This window comes from Adelges cooleyi, unplaced genomic scaffold (genome assembly GCF_023614345.1).
Source record: "Adelges cooleyi isolate 19-005CV unplaced genomic scaffold, UGA_ACOO_1.1 ACOO_flye_CR_arks_rails_tigmint_CR_PRNA_167, whole genome shotgun sequence".
NCBI classification, from domain to species: Eukaryota; Metazoa; Arthropoda; class Insecta; order Hemiptera; family Adelgidae; genus Adelges; species Adelges cooleyi.
The window spans coordinates 733,374-751,130 of record NW_026095824.1 but is presented as its reverse complement, the minus strand read 5'-3'; the positions used below and the strand labels follow the sequence as shown (position 1 = coordinate 751,130).

The 17,757-nt window shown below is 31.3% G+C and overlaps 1 protein-coding gene across 4 annotated transcripts in view; it reads right to left on the bottom strand.

Annotated features, from left to right (window-relative positions):
- LOC126832749 (SCY1-like protein 2) overlaps nucleotides 1-17,757 on the bottom strand; it is a 97,487-nt gene that overhangs the window by 40,480 nt on the left and 39,250 nt on the right. For all 4 annotated transcript variants that reach the window (XM_050563652.1, XM_050563653.1, XM_050563654.1 and 1 more), the window contains exons 3-4: nucleotides 13,650-14,012; nucleotides 6,177-6,291 (exon numbers count right to left, since the gene is read on the bottom strand). In XM_050563652.1, the coding sequence (XP_050419609.1) occupies nucleotides 6,177-6,291; nucleotides 13,650-14,012 (478 nt within the window). The remainder of the gene's footprint in view (nucleotides 1-6,176; nucleotides 6,292-13,649; nucleotides 14,013-17,757) is intronic.

The window sequence follows — 17,757 nt, the reverse complement described above, 5'->3', positions numbered from 1 at the left end:
CCCCCCTCAAATCCGCCACTGCAATGCAATTACAATTAAAACCTACACGTATGTGTATAGTTTTAACTTTTAAATAGCTCGTGCCGCGACGCAAAGTCGGCCAATTCGGCAACAATAGAATAGCGCAGCCGTTTAATTAATTATATCAACGCCAGCACGTTTGTCTGATATTTTCGTGCCAAGCCGTGGGCGGTAAATCACGTGTACACGCCCGCGGTAGAGGAGGTGTGACATGTGCCCGCCGAGTGTTCTTTTTCGCGCCGAGATATCGTTTTCCGCTTCTTCTTTTTTTTTCTTCTCTTCTTTTTTTTTTTTTTTATTACACATCCGACCCGGGATTTTCGAAAATACATTTTGTGTGTCACGAGGTGGATCGTGTTACAATTGTGTTACATGTGCGCCGTGTGTGCGAGCTAGTGCCGACGAAACGAAAGAAAACAATTAAGACGACAAACAGTGCCGTGTCTTGGCCGTTGACAGGTACCGAAACTACGGGCGAAAGTATAGTCTCAGTGATGATATATATGTATATATATTTTCAAATTTCAATTCCGGTAAAAATATCCCAACGAACAACTTGTTTTTTTTAACATTATTATTATTTTATTAGTAGTCAAATGTTTTTTTTTTTTGGTTTTTTTCAATGAGGCGTATCAGTTTTGTAAAGTCACCATTATTTTTAAAGAATACACGGCACAAGACGTGCGGACTACTTGGTATTAGCACGGATAAGACTGTGATACCACTCTACCGTTATAACGTTTCATGAACAACTGCGTTAAAAATTTGTTCGTCTACTGGTCTCTGTTACTCATCGACTTCGTTTCACAGTTTGTGGAAATAATACTTATGTACTTATAATACAATTGAAGTGTCTAGTTAGAAAATCAGCAAAAAGACATTTTGAAAATCTTTTTTTTTTAAGCGGCCACATTGTATTACACGATACTTAAAACTATTATTAAACATCAAATAAAGATTATAACTAACTCAAACTGTGTAGGGAAAATCTTGGTTGGTTTTAAAATCGCCCATCTGAAGAAATTAATATTTGTTGTTTGTGAAAATGTTCAAAAATTGCTTTGAGCTGGTTTTGAAACTAGACGCCGTAATTATAATAATAATGATACAATACTACAATATTATTAGTTTAGATTCGTGATTTATACTGCTACATTAGATTTATGTGAAGCACACTATTTTCTCTATGAAAATTGTTACGACCCATTGAGGTTCTTTACCGCCAAAAATATCTCCCCCATCTCTATCTATCATACGCTATATGTCATGTTCCATCTTCTTAAGCTACCGCATTCCATAACTCATTAACGCTGTCTATCCATCTTTTCCGTGGTCTTCCTCTTGTTCGCCTCCCCGCTTAAGTCCAAGTCATTATTTCTTTTATTAGGCATTCGTCCGCTCGCCACGCATGTCCGGTCCATTGCATTCTTATTACTTTAATAAATTGTACAATATCTTCCCTTTTGTATAAGTTTCCAGATGTGCGTTCGTTATCAATTCCCATTGTTGTGTTTCGGTATTAAACACTGGACCGTGTATTCTTCTTAAGATTTCCTTTTCGCATTTTCTTAGTTTCCCTTCATGAAAATATAAACGCTTATAATAAACATTTGAAAACAAAAATAAAAAATCGGCCTTTTAGCCCCCCATAGAGAAGATGTTAACTTTATAACAAAATAGTTTTTTGTTTACGGTTCCGTAGACACTTCAGAGAGTGTATTCGTGTTTTAGTTTATATTTTTTTATAAAATTTGGCGTTTTCCGTTTCCCTAAACTTAACACCAGTTGTGAACATGTGTACTAACACCATTGTTGGTATGTTGATCTATTTGTTAAATATTATAAATTACGGAGAGCCACTGGTTTAAGGATCTATGACCGACTGCCACTGCGTCCGGTGGCACACAAGAGCAGCCCTGGTCGGTCAAGGCCGAGCACTTGACACAGTACACATTTTTGTAGCTTAAAACTGTGAAGATTGGAGCACGCGGTACAGCGTCTTCTTCTGTGAAAGATTAGTTTAAAACAAATAGAATTGAGTTTTCTTATGTTTAACAGTTAAGAACGACACATTAAATATTACTCATAAACATATCTTATGCAGTACGCTTATTGTTCAATTGTATTTTCTTGTACTTGGAACATTAACTTACTTCACTGTACGCATCAATATTTTAATCAGAGCTGGGCGTATTCATAATCATGATTATGATTTTGAGTATAATCACATGTGGGGAATGTGTGATTATGAATATTAGTGTATTCACAAGGACCTGACTTGTAATCACTGACTTATGAATACAGGTGTGATTATGATTATGAATATGAATACGGCAAAAATCTTAGGCGTGATTATGATTTTCCCCGTATTCATATTCATGGCTAAGGTTTTCGCCATATTCGCGTTGATTTTGATTAAAAATACAGCTATCAATATGAATATGATTGTGAATAATGCGAAAATCAAAATCACGCCTATGATTTTTGCCGTATTTTAATTCATAGTCATAATCACAACTGTATTCATAATCATCAGTCAAGAGCTTGTGAATACACTCATATTCATAATCACACATTCCCCCCATGCGATTATACTCAAAATCATAATCGTGATTATGAATACGCCCAACTCTGATTTTAATCATATCTATATCATGTCTGACTCATATACCAGTTCGCCAGGTGGTAACATAGAAAAAAATCACTCACACAATCACAAAATTCTGAATACATTTCAGATTCAATGCCGTGGACGCAGTTGAAGTCCCATTGGAGTATCGAAATGACGCGCCTGGACCGTTGGCGGAAGCGTCGAGCGTGGGCAGTTTTGTTCAAATAACGCGAGCAAGTTTTCTCCGTCGGCGGACGTCTATAAATCACGATTTGTGCCTGTGGCCCAGACAGGCCTGTGCAATTAAAAATTCGGTCGGTACCATTAGCCCGTTGGCAGAGAATACGCGACGGTGCGGTTCGATGGTTTCAATGGTGCGACCGACCGGTATAATAATAATATGACAATAATGGTTTTGCGCTTGCATTGTCTTCATGGTATTTTTTTTCCGGCTCCAAACGTCACCGATTGTTAATGTCGTTAATTAACCGTTAATGGATTCCCCGAAACATGCTCTACTTGAATTCAATACAAAATATAATATATTACATTATTCAACATTAAATTCCCATAATGGTACAATATCATTAGTACTGGTATTAGTATTATATTATTGTAGATAAGTCCGTGAAAGCCTATAAATCTGTAAAGTCTGTAGATAACAACTGGACTTTCAAAAATTACCCTTTAAAACAAACATTAACGAAAATATTTTTGACTTGAACAATATATCAGCTCAATAATTGTATAATACTTATTAAATACGCACTGTTATTGTATTTATGCTTGTGCTGTTCGAGTTGTGTACAAGCTAACTAAACCTTTTCATATTACAAAAAACATGACCCATTTTAATGACCCATCTTTCTTTGTAGAACTTTTCGATATTAAAGCAAATATTTGAAAACGTTTTATTAATATTTTTTGACCAGAAACAGTTAAATACAATTTTTACTATTAATTTTATTATATTTAAATTAATTGTTGTGCCCAATGAAAAGTTGCTAAAATATTGCGTAATTCAGTCAATTTCAATTGAAAAGGCAATTCATGTTTTCTGCTCTGTACTATCCGATAACTGCTAAGAAATAATATGAATTGTGTTTTTTTTAGATTACCACGAAACAAGTTGTTATGGAAAAATAAAATCAACTTTTATCAAAAAAAAAAAGTTATTCGATAGGACAAGAAATTGTCAGTATTGCTCATTGTGATATATCTTATTTCGTCGAATTCAGACGACAAAATGCCAATAAAACAAGCCAAAATATCAGTTTCACAATAACAACAATAAAAAATTATTGTCAAGGGACAACGAACAGATATAATCGATAGAAATAATTGAAAAACGACGTAAAGGTTACCAAACTAACTGTTAAATAAAAAGTTGAAGCGTGCAAAAAAAAAAAAAAAAGAATAATAAAAAAGCGCCGGCCCGACCGACCGTTTAAAATAAATTTGTGTTTTTTCACCCCCAGGTTTGTATTGTAAATCAGTTTTCCATTACAAATAGTATACAAAATCTAATCTAACCTAACAATATTATTTGGTAGGTATTTTTGTTTTGTTTTATCGAGTTTACAGTCGATTGACTTCATATAAATGTACAGTTAAAATGTCATTATAACGTTATTATATGCTTAAAAATATTTCTATCGAACTTAAGAGTACCATATTATATTATATTGAATATAACGCATGTAACACTATCAATAAAGTCTAAAATAACGTTATACAAAGTCATAATTAAACCAATTGCTCTACATGCATGTGGTACGTGGGCCATGGCAAAATCGGACGAAGGAAAGTTAGGAGTGTTTGAAAGAAAGATATTAAGGAAAATCTTCGGTCCAAAGAGAAATAACGACGGAGAGTATGAAATGAGAAGCAACGAAGAATTGGGTAATCTCTATAAGGAACCTACCGTTATTGGGTCCCTGAAGAGCACGAGGATAAGTTGGGCGGGGCACGTATGGAGATCAGAGGGAATGATTGGATCAATAACTAAATGGAAACCCGACACTAAGAGACCTACAGGATGCCCTAGACAAAGAGAGAAGACTTGAAACTACTGAACGTAAGGAACGCAGAAGAATGTGCAAACGATAGAGAGGATTGGAGACAATATGATGTTGCGGCGATGGGTCTTAAAGGCCTGTAAAAGCCCAGAAAAAAAAAAAAGAATATAACGCATAGCTGATGTATATTAGGGGCTGTGGCGATTTTCGTGACATGTTACTACTCGACGATGAATAGTATACATAGTGTAATAATTACGATTCATGTTAAGCCACGTGTTAACGTGGATTTCTCTTTATATAATTAGTTGATTATGACTTTTGCATTAAACATTCGCCTTACTGGTAACCATAATATAGCTCAACGGGATTTTATAGGACCGCTAACCTTATAGCTGAGTTCTATTGCCGACGGAGCAAATTATAAGGATATTTTTGTAACCAGAGTACTGGTTATACAGTGATGTTGTAGGTGTTCACGGCAGTTACCTCAACCAGGGCGGACACGTTAAGAGCTAAAATACGTCACTTAGGCCAGGAGCACATGGAACGATAAAAAACAAAACAAAAATTTGTTTTTGTTCTTTAAAAATCCTTTTTTCTCTTGATATATTTTTTTTTCTGTTAGAAAATAAAAGTTATTTATGGTAATTTATTCGGGCACCGGAAAAGCTATAAGAAACTGCACAGAAAAACAAACATGCTTCGAAATAGCTCTCAAAACTCTGTGAAATTTAACAATTTCCCATGCAAGTGTATACATATATATATATATATATTAATCAAATATATCTCACTCGGTTTCTGTGTCCCAGCGGGACGAGGTAATTTGTCATGACCGTTTTACTCCTCCACCGCTGAACGATGACAGGAGTAATTAGTACGACCGTCTTGTCAAAATTATATTTAGAATGACCGTAGGTAACCGCGTTCGGTGTAACTAACCAAAAGTACAGTTTTTTATTTCTATTCGAGCGCACACAAATGGGAGTTTCCACTAGTGTTTTGGCAGGGTTTTCCACTCTTTGGGAATAATAAGCTAGTATGGCCACCTCGTTGTTAATAAATTACAAAATTATCCACACACGGCTGTGTTACCTTTTTACAAAATGTTTGCACATACGCCTTTTTGTTTGTACATCATCGAGGGTTCGCGTTAGAACAATATACAACCGTGCAGTGTTTTTGTATAATTCGGGAATTTGTATTCACCGCCGAGATTGATGTTTTACGCGCGTCTAGCTCTAACGCTTTGGCCTCCTCTTTAGGTCGGTTTTGGTTTTGCCACTCGCCTATACTCGCTGTACTGTATTTGAGGATAACCGTAGGTATGGAGATTAGTTCATTAGTAAAGTTGAACGAGGACACTAAATGGCTAATACGCAAAGTACACGACTGCAACACGAGGTACGAAAAGATAACGCGCGCGGCCATGTTTTGCCAACAACATAGTACTGTTTCTTTAAGCGGGCACAAAATAACATTGCGACAGCTGAAAGTAGTTTAAACTTTACAATCGTACTTACCGATGAATTCCAAACCGCTGAGTTTCCACGTGCCGGTTTTCGTGACCAGTATACTACTGGGACACACATTGTGGTGGTGAACTTGGGGTGATAGAAAATCCAGAGCTTCGGCTATCTGAAATCAACAAAGCATTCAGGTTAAACGGTCGAAATGCGTAGACGTACAACGTAAAAAATATATTTAAAAATATTTTTTTCTACCTAGAAAAAAAAAAATGTATACAAATGGTGATACTTAATTAATACCAATAAAAAAGCAATAGAAAACAGCGCAGCGTTTACTCATCAATCTGAACAGTGGAAATGCTGCGGCTCATGATTAATTCATATTTTATCATAACAAACGGCTAACTAACTGAGGTTATCTTTTTTTTTTTTTTTTTATGTTGTATAATCTGGTGCCACTCTAAAATATACAATTAATATCGGGTACATAATAAATGCGTTATTATTACGACCGATTATATATTTTATTATACTTTACAAATAAATCAATTAGTCGTGGGCAGGGTTTTATTTATTGCATTTATTTCAGAGTTAAACTTTCACGAGAACGCACAAAATAGCATTGGTAGACGGAGAAAAATGTATGGAATTTAATTAAATTAACCTGAAATGAATACTATTATTAATTGCAAATGTTTATTTAGTTATCAAACGCTCTAGAAAATACATGCATTTCTTTGGACAAAATAATACATTTCAGACTAAAATTTAAATTACATCAAATTAATTCATCACGTGAGAGTTCATACAATTTTTTAAGAAAAAACATAATTTATAGAGAGGTAACGACCAATTATTGTTTTAATGAATTATTTTTGGTAAAACCAAAAACAATAAAACTCGGATAGACATTAGCAATATAACTTACAAAAATATATTAGTACCGTGGTTAGCTTATTGTTAGGTATCTATTATTTTCGTCGAATTTCTTATTGGGGATTTCGGTTAATCGTTTTTTTTACTAAAAAACATAACTATATTCAGTAAAACAACGTATGTAGGTGTATATACCTATAAACTATAAAGACGTCCGTTTATGGATGTCTTCCTATTAGTTTAAGTTCAAAAAGCCACATGAAAACCTACTCACATATATATATATATATATATATATGTACCGGTGAGTATATTGAGATTTTATAAAAGTACAGTGCGGGTTTTTCCTTTCATCGATCTAAGACTAAGGGTACATTCTATAAAAAAGGTAAAAACACATTTTTAACAAAACAAATAATCCATACCCGAACGCTTTCTCGTGTAAAATTTATTTTGTAGATCTTTCAATTAAAAAAACAAACTGAACTTTGTTAAACTACTTAAAAGAAAATTCCAATATAAGTATAATTAGTTTAGGTACTGTAATACTACACGGAGTAGTTTATAACAACCCTAATTTTGTTTTTAATGAGAATATTGTGTGTCTTGTTGGTTACCATGTCTGGAATGTTTATGAATTTCCGCCCTAAAATGAAACAACAAATTTCTTAAAATTCAAAATTTCGGACGTTGCTAGTCCTTTTTTAAAACTGCTATAATCACATAATATTAACATTTCAACCTTAAGTACTTCGGCCAAGTTATTTCAACTATTTGTATATTTGGCCAAAAGTTTTTCGTTATTTATTATGCTCCCTCTTTTTACAATGTCACGCCCTACCTCTTTGCATATCCCACAGTATTGTTTCCGTTTGTTATAATTTTTGAAATTTAATTTAATTTTTAGGAAACCCTGAAAATAATAATTAAGTTTACTTTAGTGAATAATACCTACTTCTTTTATTTTACTTACTTTGCAAAGTTCTTGGTGCCGAGGCTCCCAGAAAATTAAATATTCCTTAAGAAAACTCAAATACAAATAAAGGTGTAAAACCAGTAAACAGTGTTAAACAAACTTGTACTTTCTATCTTATTACGATTTTTAACAGCGATTTAAGAAGTATGTATTTCATTTTCGATTTAATAAAAATAATGTTTAAAATGTATTCAATAAGAAATGTTTTTTCAACGTAAATACCAGCCGTTGACCTAATAAATAAGTCTTTAGTGGTAAAAAAAAAAGATCATGAATCATTCTGATATCAATGAAACAATAACTATTTTTAATTACAAAATTCGCTTGCAATCTTTGGGCAATACAATTTAAACGGGTAATTGCACTGATTAGTGTTGTGAGCGCTACGCTTTTATTTTTCTCCACTTAGTTTCACGTTACTACCGTGTGCTTGGATATTAACTAACATAGCAAGTTTTAAAGATTTTTATAAATTTGTCCTAAAGTGTAAAATTTTAATTAACACTACCGTTTTTTCCTACAAGAGAAGTTGTACTTAGTTGAAAAGCTTATCATCAAATCAACCCACGCGCCGCAATGATGTACAATTTTACAAAGCCCCCGTGCTAATAGTTCTGTTTGTGTATTTAATTTCATAATACAATCGTTGACGGTATTTTAATAATACATCGAATTCACTAATGAAAATGTACATAGCACGCAGTTCATAAAATATAGTTACCATAGTAAGATAGATCGTGTATAGACTAGTGTGGCTGATGCGGTGTACGTATTCATTAATACTAGTGTTCACACCTTTGATCATAATATTATACATATCGTTCTAATGACTAGATAAATATTTAGTTAACTTACTTACACGTGTCGTCTTGTAAGAACTCTTTCAAGATTCAGTCGCTTTCTCCACAAAATCACCTTATCATCAATGTTCTCAATTATCTCTAATCCACTCAAGGCCGACTACTCTATACTCTCCTTACGCCAATCGGTTCTTTGACTTTCAGTTAGACACTTGTATTCACTTCAAGCAATTTCTACGAGCTATGTGATAATTGAAAAAAAGCAAAAAGGTGATTCTCTAGCTAAAGCCATTGATAACTTTCTTTTAAATATCGTAAATAGTAAAATGTATTTTCTGACTTAAGTCCTGTTGTCCATAAATCATTTTCAATTCGTGGAAAGCTTTACGGGTATCTTCTTCCACTCTTCTTCCAGGCAATGCAAACACATAATATATTCCAGAAATTCCTAGAATTTGTAGGTTCTTTAATGTTAAACTCTTTAAGTTCTCGGCGTATTTCGTTATAGACTTAGATGCGGTGATAATTTTCTACCTGTCCGTGCATTTTCATTATGGCTTAACTCCACCCCAATTGGTAGCAGTTAATAAATTTCAATTCATTTTTTCACATTTTATAAACTTATTATCAGATTGATAATGGGTATTTTTCATTGTACAATAAATATGTATGTGAGAACTTTTAATGGTTTGGGAGTAGGAAGTTTACAAAATAAAATCATTTAGTATAATCAGAATCATTAGAGGTGTCAGTTGATGAATGAGTCTTACTTTTTGGTCACATATTTATGCATTACTGCTTACTATTTAATTGTTACATATTTTTTAACTTATTGCCTATGGATTTATAAGTTAGACACGCGGTGATAAATCAAAATGCAAATTCCCTCTAAAATTGCCCTACATTTTTCACTAATTCAAATTCATATTCAAATTGATTAAAGTCGCATAGCTTGAGTTCTGAGAAAAAAATTATGCTTGCGAATTTTTTTTTTATCCTAAAGGTTTTTGTTATCTAATAAAACGCGAGTAAATGACATAGTTTTAAGATAATTTATTTTTATTTTTTGAAAAATACTCAACAATGAGGACAAAAGTTAGGTTAATTAATACAGTATTTTCTCTTGGATAATTGCCCTTCAAATAAATTTTAATTAATTATACAAACACTTTTCAACGCAACAGAACTAAACGATTTAATTATGAATTAACATGACAAAAGCAGCATAATTTGTATTTTAATTCAACTTGAATTGTAAAGCATTCGGCTACTGACTTGGTCCTATTAAATAATAACACTTTACTGACATATAACGTACAAACTATAATTACTTAATAGCTGGATTAAACTTATAAGTTTGAACTAATTTTTTTAATTTGTTATTCGTTTATCATGACTACACAAAATGATTTTCCATTTATATTTCGCCGAGAATACTTTTTTATTTAATTAACGAGAAACTCGTATATACTTGTCTTTAAAATACGCGTTTTTAAAACTTTATCAAAAAAATTACCTATAAGACGGTCTAGAGTAAATTGTATTTTATTAACTAATAAAAAAATATAAATATTTAGTGACCCTGTTATCATCCAACAGGTAAGGGGTAATATTTTATAATAGTGTGGCATAATATACTATACTTGATAACATTTATCTTTTTCATTTTACGTTATGAAAGAAAAATTAACTATTTAGTGCTAACCAAAAGAGAACACAAATTTTTTTTTATACAATTTTTATAGAAAACGTAAAGAAAAAATAATATATTTTTAATTCGTTTTTATTAGTTTGTCTACATTTGTTTTTTTTTTTAATAAAATCTCAACTTCTTATTCGACTACGTACTTTAAATTGTTTAAAACCGTGAATAATTTTTCTCGTATAATCCTACAAAAGTTTTGAACATTAAATTTTTTAATAGCTGTCCTTCTCTCGACCAACTGTTTTAATTCCATACGTATCGAACTATTATTATATATCTAAGTATCTAATAGCATATATTTTATTTTATTTTTAACTTCGATACGGACGTTCAATCATCACCAGAAAAGTCTCCTATCGTTACGCGCACACTTGATAAATCATAATATTTTGACGAGCAGTGGGCAGTGCAGTGTTTCGTTTATGTTTCTGTTGTGATTTTAACCACTCAATCTAGAGTGAAATCACAATGCTATGCAGTCTATATAACGCGTGGTACGTTTATTAAGGTGCCACTTTTGTGAACATCGCTCTTCTCTACGTGATCTGTCAAAAAAACTACTTGCATTTAAGCTGCGTAGGTGTTGGTATTGCACTGTAAGCGTAGGTACATCTTCGAAAAAGGCCATCGCACAGCATCAACAACCGTATAATATAATAGTATTTAAGGTTTGAAAATAATACGACGTTGTATTCGTTTGCCATTTCGGATAACTTCTATTAAACAGTATCTTGAGCGGTCACCGAAGTCAATTGACGAAATTATTAAATCGTATTGTTCATGTTAAAAATATGAGTAAAAAAAAAAATTAAAAAATACCAACGTTATATACTTAAAAAAAAAAAATGTGCAAGAACACACAACACCGATAAACTCAATCGAATATTTCGCCTAAATTACAATAAAAAAATGTTTCGAGTGTGACAGGTGACTATTATTATTTTTAAAAATATAAATAAAGTTGGAAAATACAAACCATTATAAACCAAACATTTGTACATAAAAGTATCTATTCCGATTTTCAATTCTTTTTGTCAGTTTTTTATTTTTGTACGTTCACCATTTATATTCATGTCAATCTCAAAAGTTTCAATTTTACTCTTGAGACGCCAAATGTTATTGAAATAATATTCAGTTATTCAAAAATCATTAATTCGAAAAACCGGCAGCACCTGTTCGGCCAACCGAAAACCTTTTTACAGAATAAACGAACATTTATAATTCGGCTTAACTAATTATTATAAAATGTATATATAGATCGGTTCAAATATTAAATACCCAAACGGAGTTAGTGGAAAACATTTTTTATTAAAATTAAATGTTAAACATTATATTGCAATCGAAAATCAAATATTATTAAAAAAAAATACATACAAATCAACTGCGTATGTGATTAAAGGGATTAAACAAAGTATTTCAATAATATTTTATTAATTTTTGTATTGTGCTTTATGTAACGTGCTGCTGCTAATGTTCATTTAAAGATCCAATTTGGCCAAACATTACAACGTTAAATTCGACATTATATAAAAAAACAAATCCAAAAGGCAAAATATAAATGAACGTCTGATTGAATAAATAAATAAATATTTCTCAAAAATGGCCAAGCGATTACAAAGCTTGATTATGAAAGTAAGATAACCTGCATAAGTTTTTAAGTTGTTTTTTGTTCCTATCCGATTCAAACTTATTTTACAAGGAGCTTAAACGGAAAAATATGCCATTAAAAGCAGTACAAAAATACACAAACAAAACTAAATCCTCAGAAGTGTTTTCTCCTAAGAGCCTCGAAACAACAATAAATCACGTTATAATTCACCAAACTTTGCCGCGGTTAAGAGTTTTCTATTTTACTCGTATGTTGGACGGATAAGTCTTAGGAGTAGTTCACCATTTATGTATAAGTAACGGTTTTCTTATTCACTTGCCAACTTCCAGTCAAAATCCTACACTATTAATTTAATTATTATTTGGCATTTATTGATTTTTTAATTTATATCATTTTCTACGTGAATATTTTCATATGATAACATATTTTGATTAGTTATGATGTATCACGACCTAAAATAATAGCATATAATATGAATATTGAAAAAAACCGGGTCAGCTATACATTTTTGTTTCGAATCGATAAAAAATTCATAACACTAGAATAAATTATTTTTACTCTCTCGTTGTTTATAGTAAGTCAATATTAATATCCATACAGAAATTAATTAATCGCTGCGGTTTTAAGCTGATTGGTTTTTAGCGTTTCATCAATTTCATATTAGTAAGTACTCAACGTCAGTATCAGAAAATACAATTTTTTTGGAAGTGCTTGTTATAATAATTACTGCCTTAATAGCTTTACAAGGTGGTTGGAATGTACGGGGTAGGCATCCCATCTATACCTAATCCTCACCCCATCCTTATCCCATCCACATTCCAACTCCATCTAAAAATTATCAAAAATATTATTTTGTTTGTGTACGTGTAAAGTAATGAAACTATCACTCAGCATTACTATTAAACTTGTAGATCCAAAAATGTCTTCAAAAAAAAAAATGTAATTCAATTCTAATAAGTTTGCATAATGGCTTAACAAGTGAACTTTAAATTAAGAAAGAAAAACTTGAAACCGAAGATTATATAATGAACTATTTGAATATAAATGTAATATTTGAAAGTTTAAATACAACACTGAATAATTACTTATTGATATTTTTTAACTCTACATTCTTTTTTTATATTTTATTTTTTAGTTAACTTAAAAAAAAATATGCTTGTAATGGTAAACCTAAATCCGTGACCTCTTACGGAAAAGAAAAACTTTAATGCTGTTTTGTTGAAATTACTATTTACAAGATTCGATCTTCAAATCCCAAGGCATATAGTTTAATATAAATGTTCTATTAGACTATTTTTTATCTGCAAAATTATACAAAACTAAAACTACTATAGAAATGTAAATTTTTAAAATACTCGTCGAGTTTCGAATATTGTCGGTGAACAGAACAGCTCTAGTTTATAAGACAAACCGAGTTTTCAAGTAGAGTTATCTATTGCTGGTTGAAAGAAAACCTTTTCTTTACAACTTACATCTAATATCGAACATATAACCTTACGCAGACGTACTGAATTGATCCAAGATATCGTTAAAGGTTTAAGTTATTTAATAATATATTTACCTGTCTGATTCCGTATTTGATTTCGAAATCTAAGAAGTTATACTCTCGTGCGTGCGCCGGCCGAGGTAGAGCTGACGTCGTGTGAGACGCTCCCGTCGATGGAGGTCCGCTACCCGATCGACCACCGACCGATGCTTGGTAAGCCAAGATGTTTGCTAGACTGGCTATCACGGGTTCTGCAGCAAAGGCCAGCGTTTCGTTGCAATCTTCTACCGAATGCACTACTTTTAGAATGAGCTTCGGCTGTCTGAGCATCTCCAAATAATGGACGCTCTTTTTCAAAATCTCTGTCACAGTTTCTTTTCGCCTAGGCTTGTGCAATTTGTCCGCTAGCTTTTTTTCGAAAACAAATATTGAAACTTCCTGAAAACAAAACATAAAAACACAAATGAGTTGACAAGTTCAAATCATAACGAGTACTTAATATTTATGGTATTTAGTGGTTACATTATGAGGTGAACGTGGTAAATGCAAATATAGTAATTGTACAATGTGTGCCTGTTATGTTGCATAAGCGTTTCGGTACGCACAGATAACAAATCTTTAGAAGTAGAGGTTCCAATGTTATCGCCGTTAACTACGGTAAGCTGTACGTTGTAATAAATATCACAGAATTAAGCTAGGATTTCACCTCAATTTGAACAAAACCAAATTGCTCTTAATATTTTAAAAGTATTATTACGGCAAGAGGAAAATTAAACATTCTCAACATTATAAGACATATTTCTTGAAATTGCATACATTACAGATATTACATACGTTTGGTATAATTTTTACACTAATATAAAAATATAACAATTGAAATGAAAATACAATATCAGACTGATTGGATTAAATACATTTAGTATAACTTTTACACTAATATAAAGCTATAACAATTGAAATGAGAATACAATATCAGACTGATTGGATTTGGAATTGGACACCCAGATTGTAATCGAGCAGACTAGATTCGTTAATAAATATATGAGCAGTATATTATTTTAATTTTATCAAAAAACAATTTAAAATGACGGATGATTTTTTTGAAAATTGAGTTTTAAAACATGTTGCGTATATAGTTTTCATCGTAATTCAATGTCATAATAAAAAATAGAAACTTTAATAATATAATTATTTAGAGGTGTCAACGCGCTAGTTATTTATAGCTAACCTATTTATAGCGTGTATACAAATTAAAAATTCTATACATTTTTTTTTTTAATTTATGAGATTGCGATTATTTAGAAATTTAGACAGCTACAATCATTTGTAATAGATTATTAATTAAATAATAGCTACTAACGAATTGTACAAAACTAACATAGCAAATACTGTTTTAAAGTTAGTTTTAAGCCTTAGAAAAATGATAAATGTATGCAATATCTTATAAAACCTAATAAAAAATGTTCATACAGCTATTACATGAATAGAAAATGCGGTGAAAAATAAATGGAAAACATACATTTGTAAAGCGATTTTAATAGTTAATTAAATTTTATCTAATGTCACCTCCATCTGTTAAGCAAAAACGTAGAACTGTCAGTCGACTGAACATGAATAATTAATTTACATTTGCTCTGCAGTGATTTGAATAGCTGAACCGTCCGTGCTATACTGTCTTCATCATCACTAGAGAATATATTATAATGTATAATATAACTCAGAGGGTCACGATAAGTAAAATATTAAAAAGCAAGCGAAAATGCGATATGCAGTGGGGCACATAATGTTTTTCATGTTCGCCAAACAGTGAATTTAATTGTTCAACGTACTATTAAAATCGATTAGTTTAAGAACGGGGACTTAAAATAAATTTTACAGAAGACACAAAAACTTTGAAATAAATTCATAATATCTATCATTGTGTCAAGTTCTTAAAAGTTCATACAAGTTCTCCAATACCTGTTTATAAAGAAATATCACGTTTTGTTCGCATTAACTTGTTTTTGTGTCAACACTCGACAGTGACCGTTTGTGTTTCATAGACATGTCTCTGTTCTGGACTCAACTAAAATTTTTATGTATGATAGAGTAGGTAAATATGAAATATACACTTTTCACTTTTCATTAAAAAAGAATATTAGACGATTTTGGATGATATCGCTGATATATTTTACTTTTTATACTAATAAAGTACTTATTTTAATAATGGATTAGTATTGTAATAATTGAACATTTCAGCATTATATTAAATCATTTTTAATGGATCCCGCGTTCAACTATGTTAGAGCTGAATGATCTTTTAAAAAATATATATATATGTACATGTTTTATCGTAATTAGGTTTCATTAAACGGTATCGATATTTTAACGGCAGTCTTATCGTTTGAATAATAAATATATTTGATTGAATTGTTTTCCAGTATCGTTTTCACTTTGCAGCATAATATAAATGCTTGGCCTCGTCTCGAAAACACGATTTCACGAGGCAATTCAATTTTAGGTCATATTGTCAGGTCACTTTGATGTGCCGACTAGATCGAGGTCGGTAATTTTGTCTACGTCGCGAGCAGGGCGCTCTGTAATTACTGTGCCTTTTAACAAAACTGTAATTATAATCGCTTTGTGGGACACGGGCCCTGACCAGATAAACGGTCCTGGCGAGACGAGTGATATTTACCTCGCTTTCCCTCTCAAACAAATTTAACTTAGTTGCGCCAATTTGAAAATAACCATTTTAGATTTTACCTCCTTTGGAGTACACAAACTCAAATTAATAGATTTATTTTATTCACTACTAACAAAACCAAATCGATATTATTTATCTTTTGACGATGATGAATATTAATTGAATTTTGCAAATCTCAAAATTAAGATTCGTTTGATTGCATGGCGTAAGACGCTTTTCAAATGGAGATTAGAAATAACTGATAATTTATTTATAGTTTCCGTTAGAGTTGAAGTTTTACGTTTTTCTGGAATTTTTATTTAAATGTAATTTTATATCAGTTGAATGTTATTTTTGATTTTAAATCAGTTTCATATGATTTTTTTTAAAGTTTCATTTAAAAAATTTAACTAGAACTTTTATTTCAGCAGTTCCACAAACAATGTCGGTTATTTTACATAGTGTTTTATTTGAGAATTTCAACAGTTGGACCGTTGAATGTCATTACTGTTTTAGTTTATTCACCCCAACAAAATTTATTATTATTACTATTTTTTTTTTTTTTTAGCAATAAGTAAGTAGGCATAAAATAATATTTCATTTTTATAATAACACATTTTATTGTTCCGGTGCGCCGAAAACAATACGTTTTATTACCGTTTTTGCTTTTGCACTCGAGGCTCATAAATGTGCTTTGTTATACATTACACACAAAACCGTCATATTACTCGAACATAGATTGATAACTAATGTGTTTTTTGTGAAGTACATGATACGCATCAACTGAAATGGGCCCCAAGTGTGTCTAGCACAGCGTTGTCGTAGCAAAAATACGACAGTCGGCGCTATAGATAGGCAATTTTGCTACACTTATGTAATACGGAAATAGTTTTGCATCAACAGATAAAAATGTGCAATAATAAATACAATACTGAATACACCATCAAAAAAATGAAAAAAACTTGTTATACCAGTTACAATCACAATATAGTATTTTTTGGGGATATTATATTATAAAAACGCGTTGTGTAACGTTAAAAAAGTTTAAAACAAAACAACTATTAAAATGAAAAAAATACACTGGATTACATAAAGTGTAATCGAATTGATGTTTTAATCGGACTGATTCATTATGCAACAATGAATACTTTTTTTTTAAGGCGTTGGTTAAATTATAGTAATTAAAAAAACGGCTAATAATACAAGTTAATCATAAACCGAAAGCATGATAACAAGAAACCAAACAAATTATCGAAATTGTATTTTTAAGTTATTGCGGTGTAAGTTTTATTTAAGAAAAAGTTTTACAATCAACTATGGTTGAAAATAACGCTGTACTTAATTAAAAACGAAGAGAAAGAAATCGAATTTCTCCACTCGAATAAAACTAATAAAGTATATTAGTTGTTACATTTTATAATGTACTAAATTTTCTGGTCTAACGAAAAATGTTGATATGAAAACATAATGGTAACCGACGACCAATAACGACGTTATTGTTAAAGATTTTAATTAAAA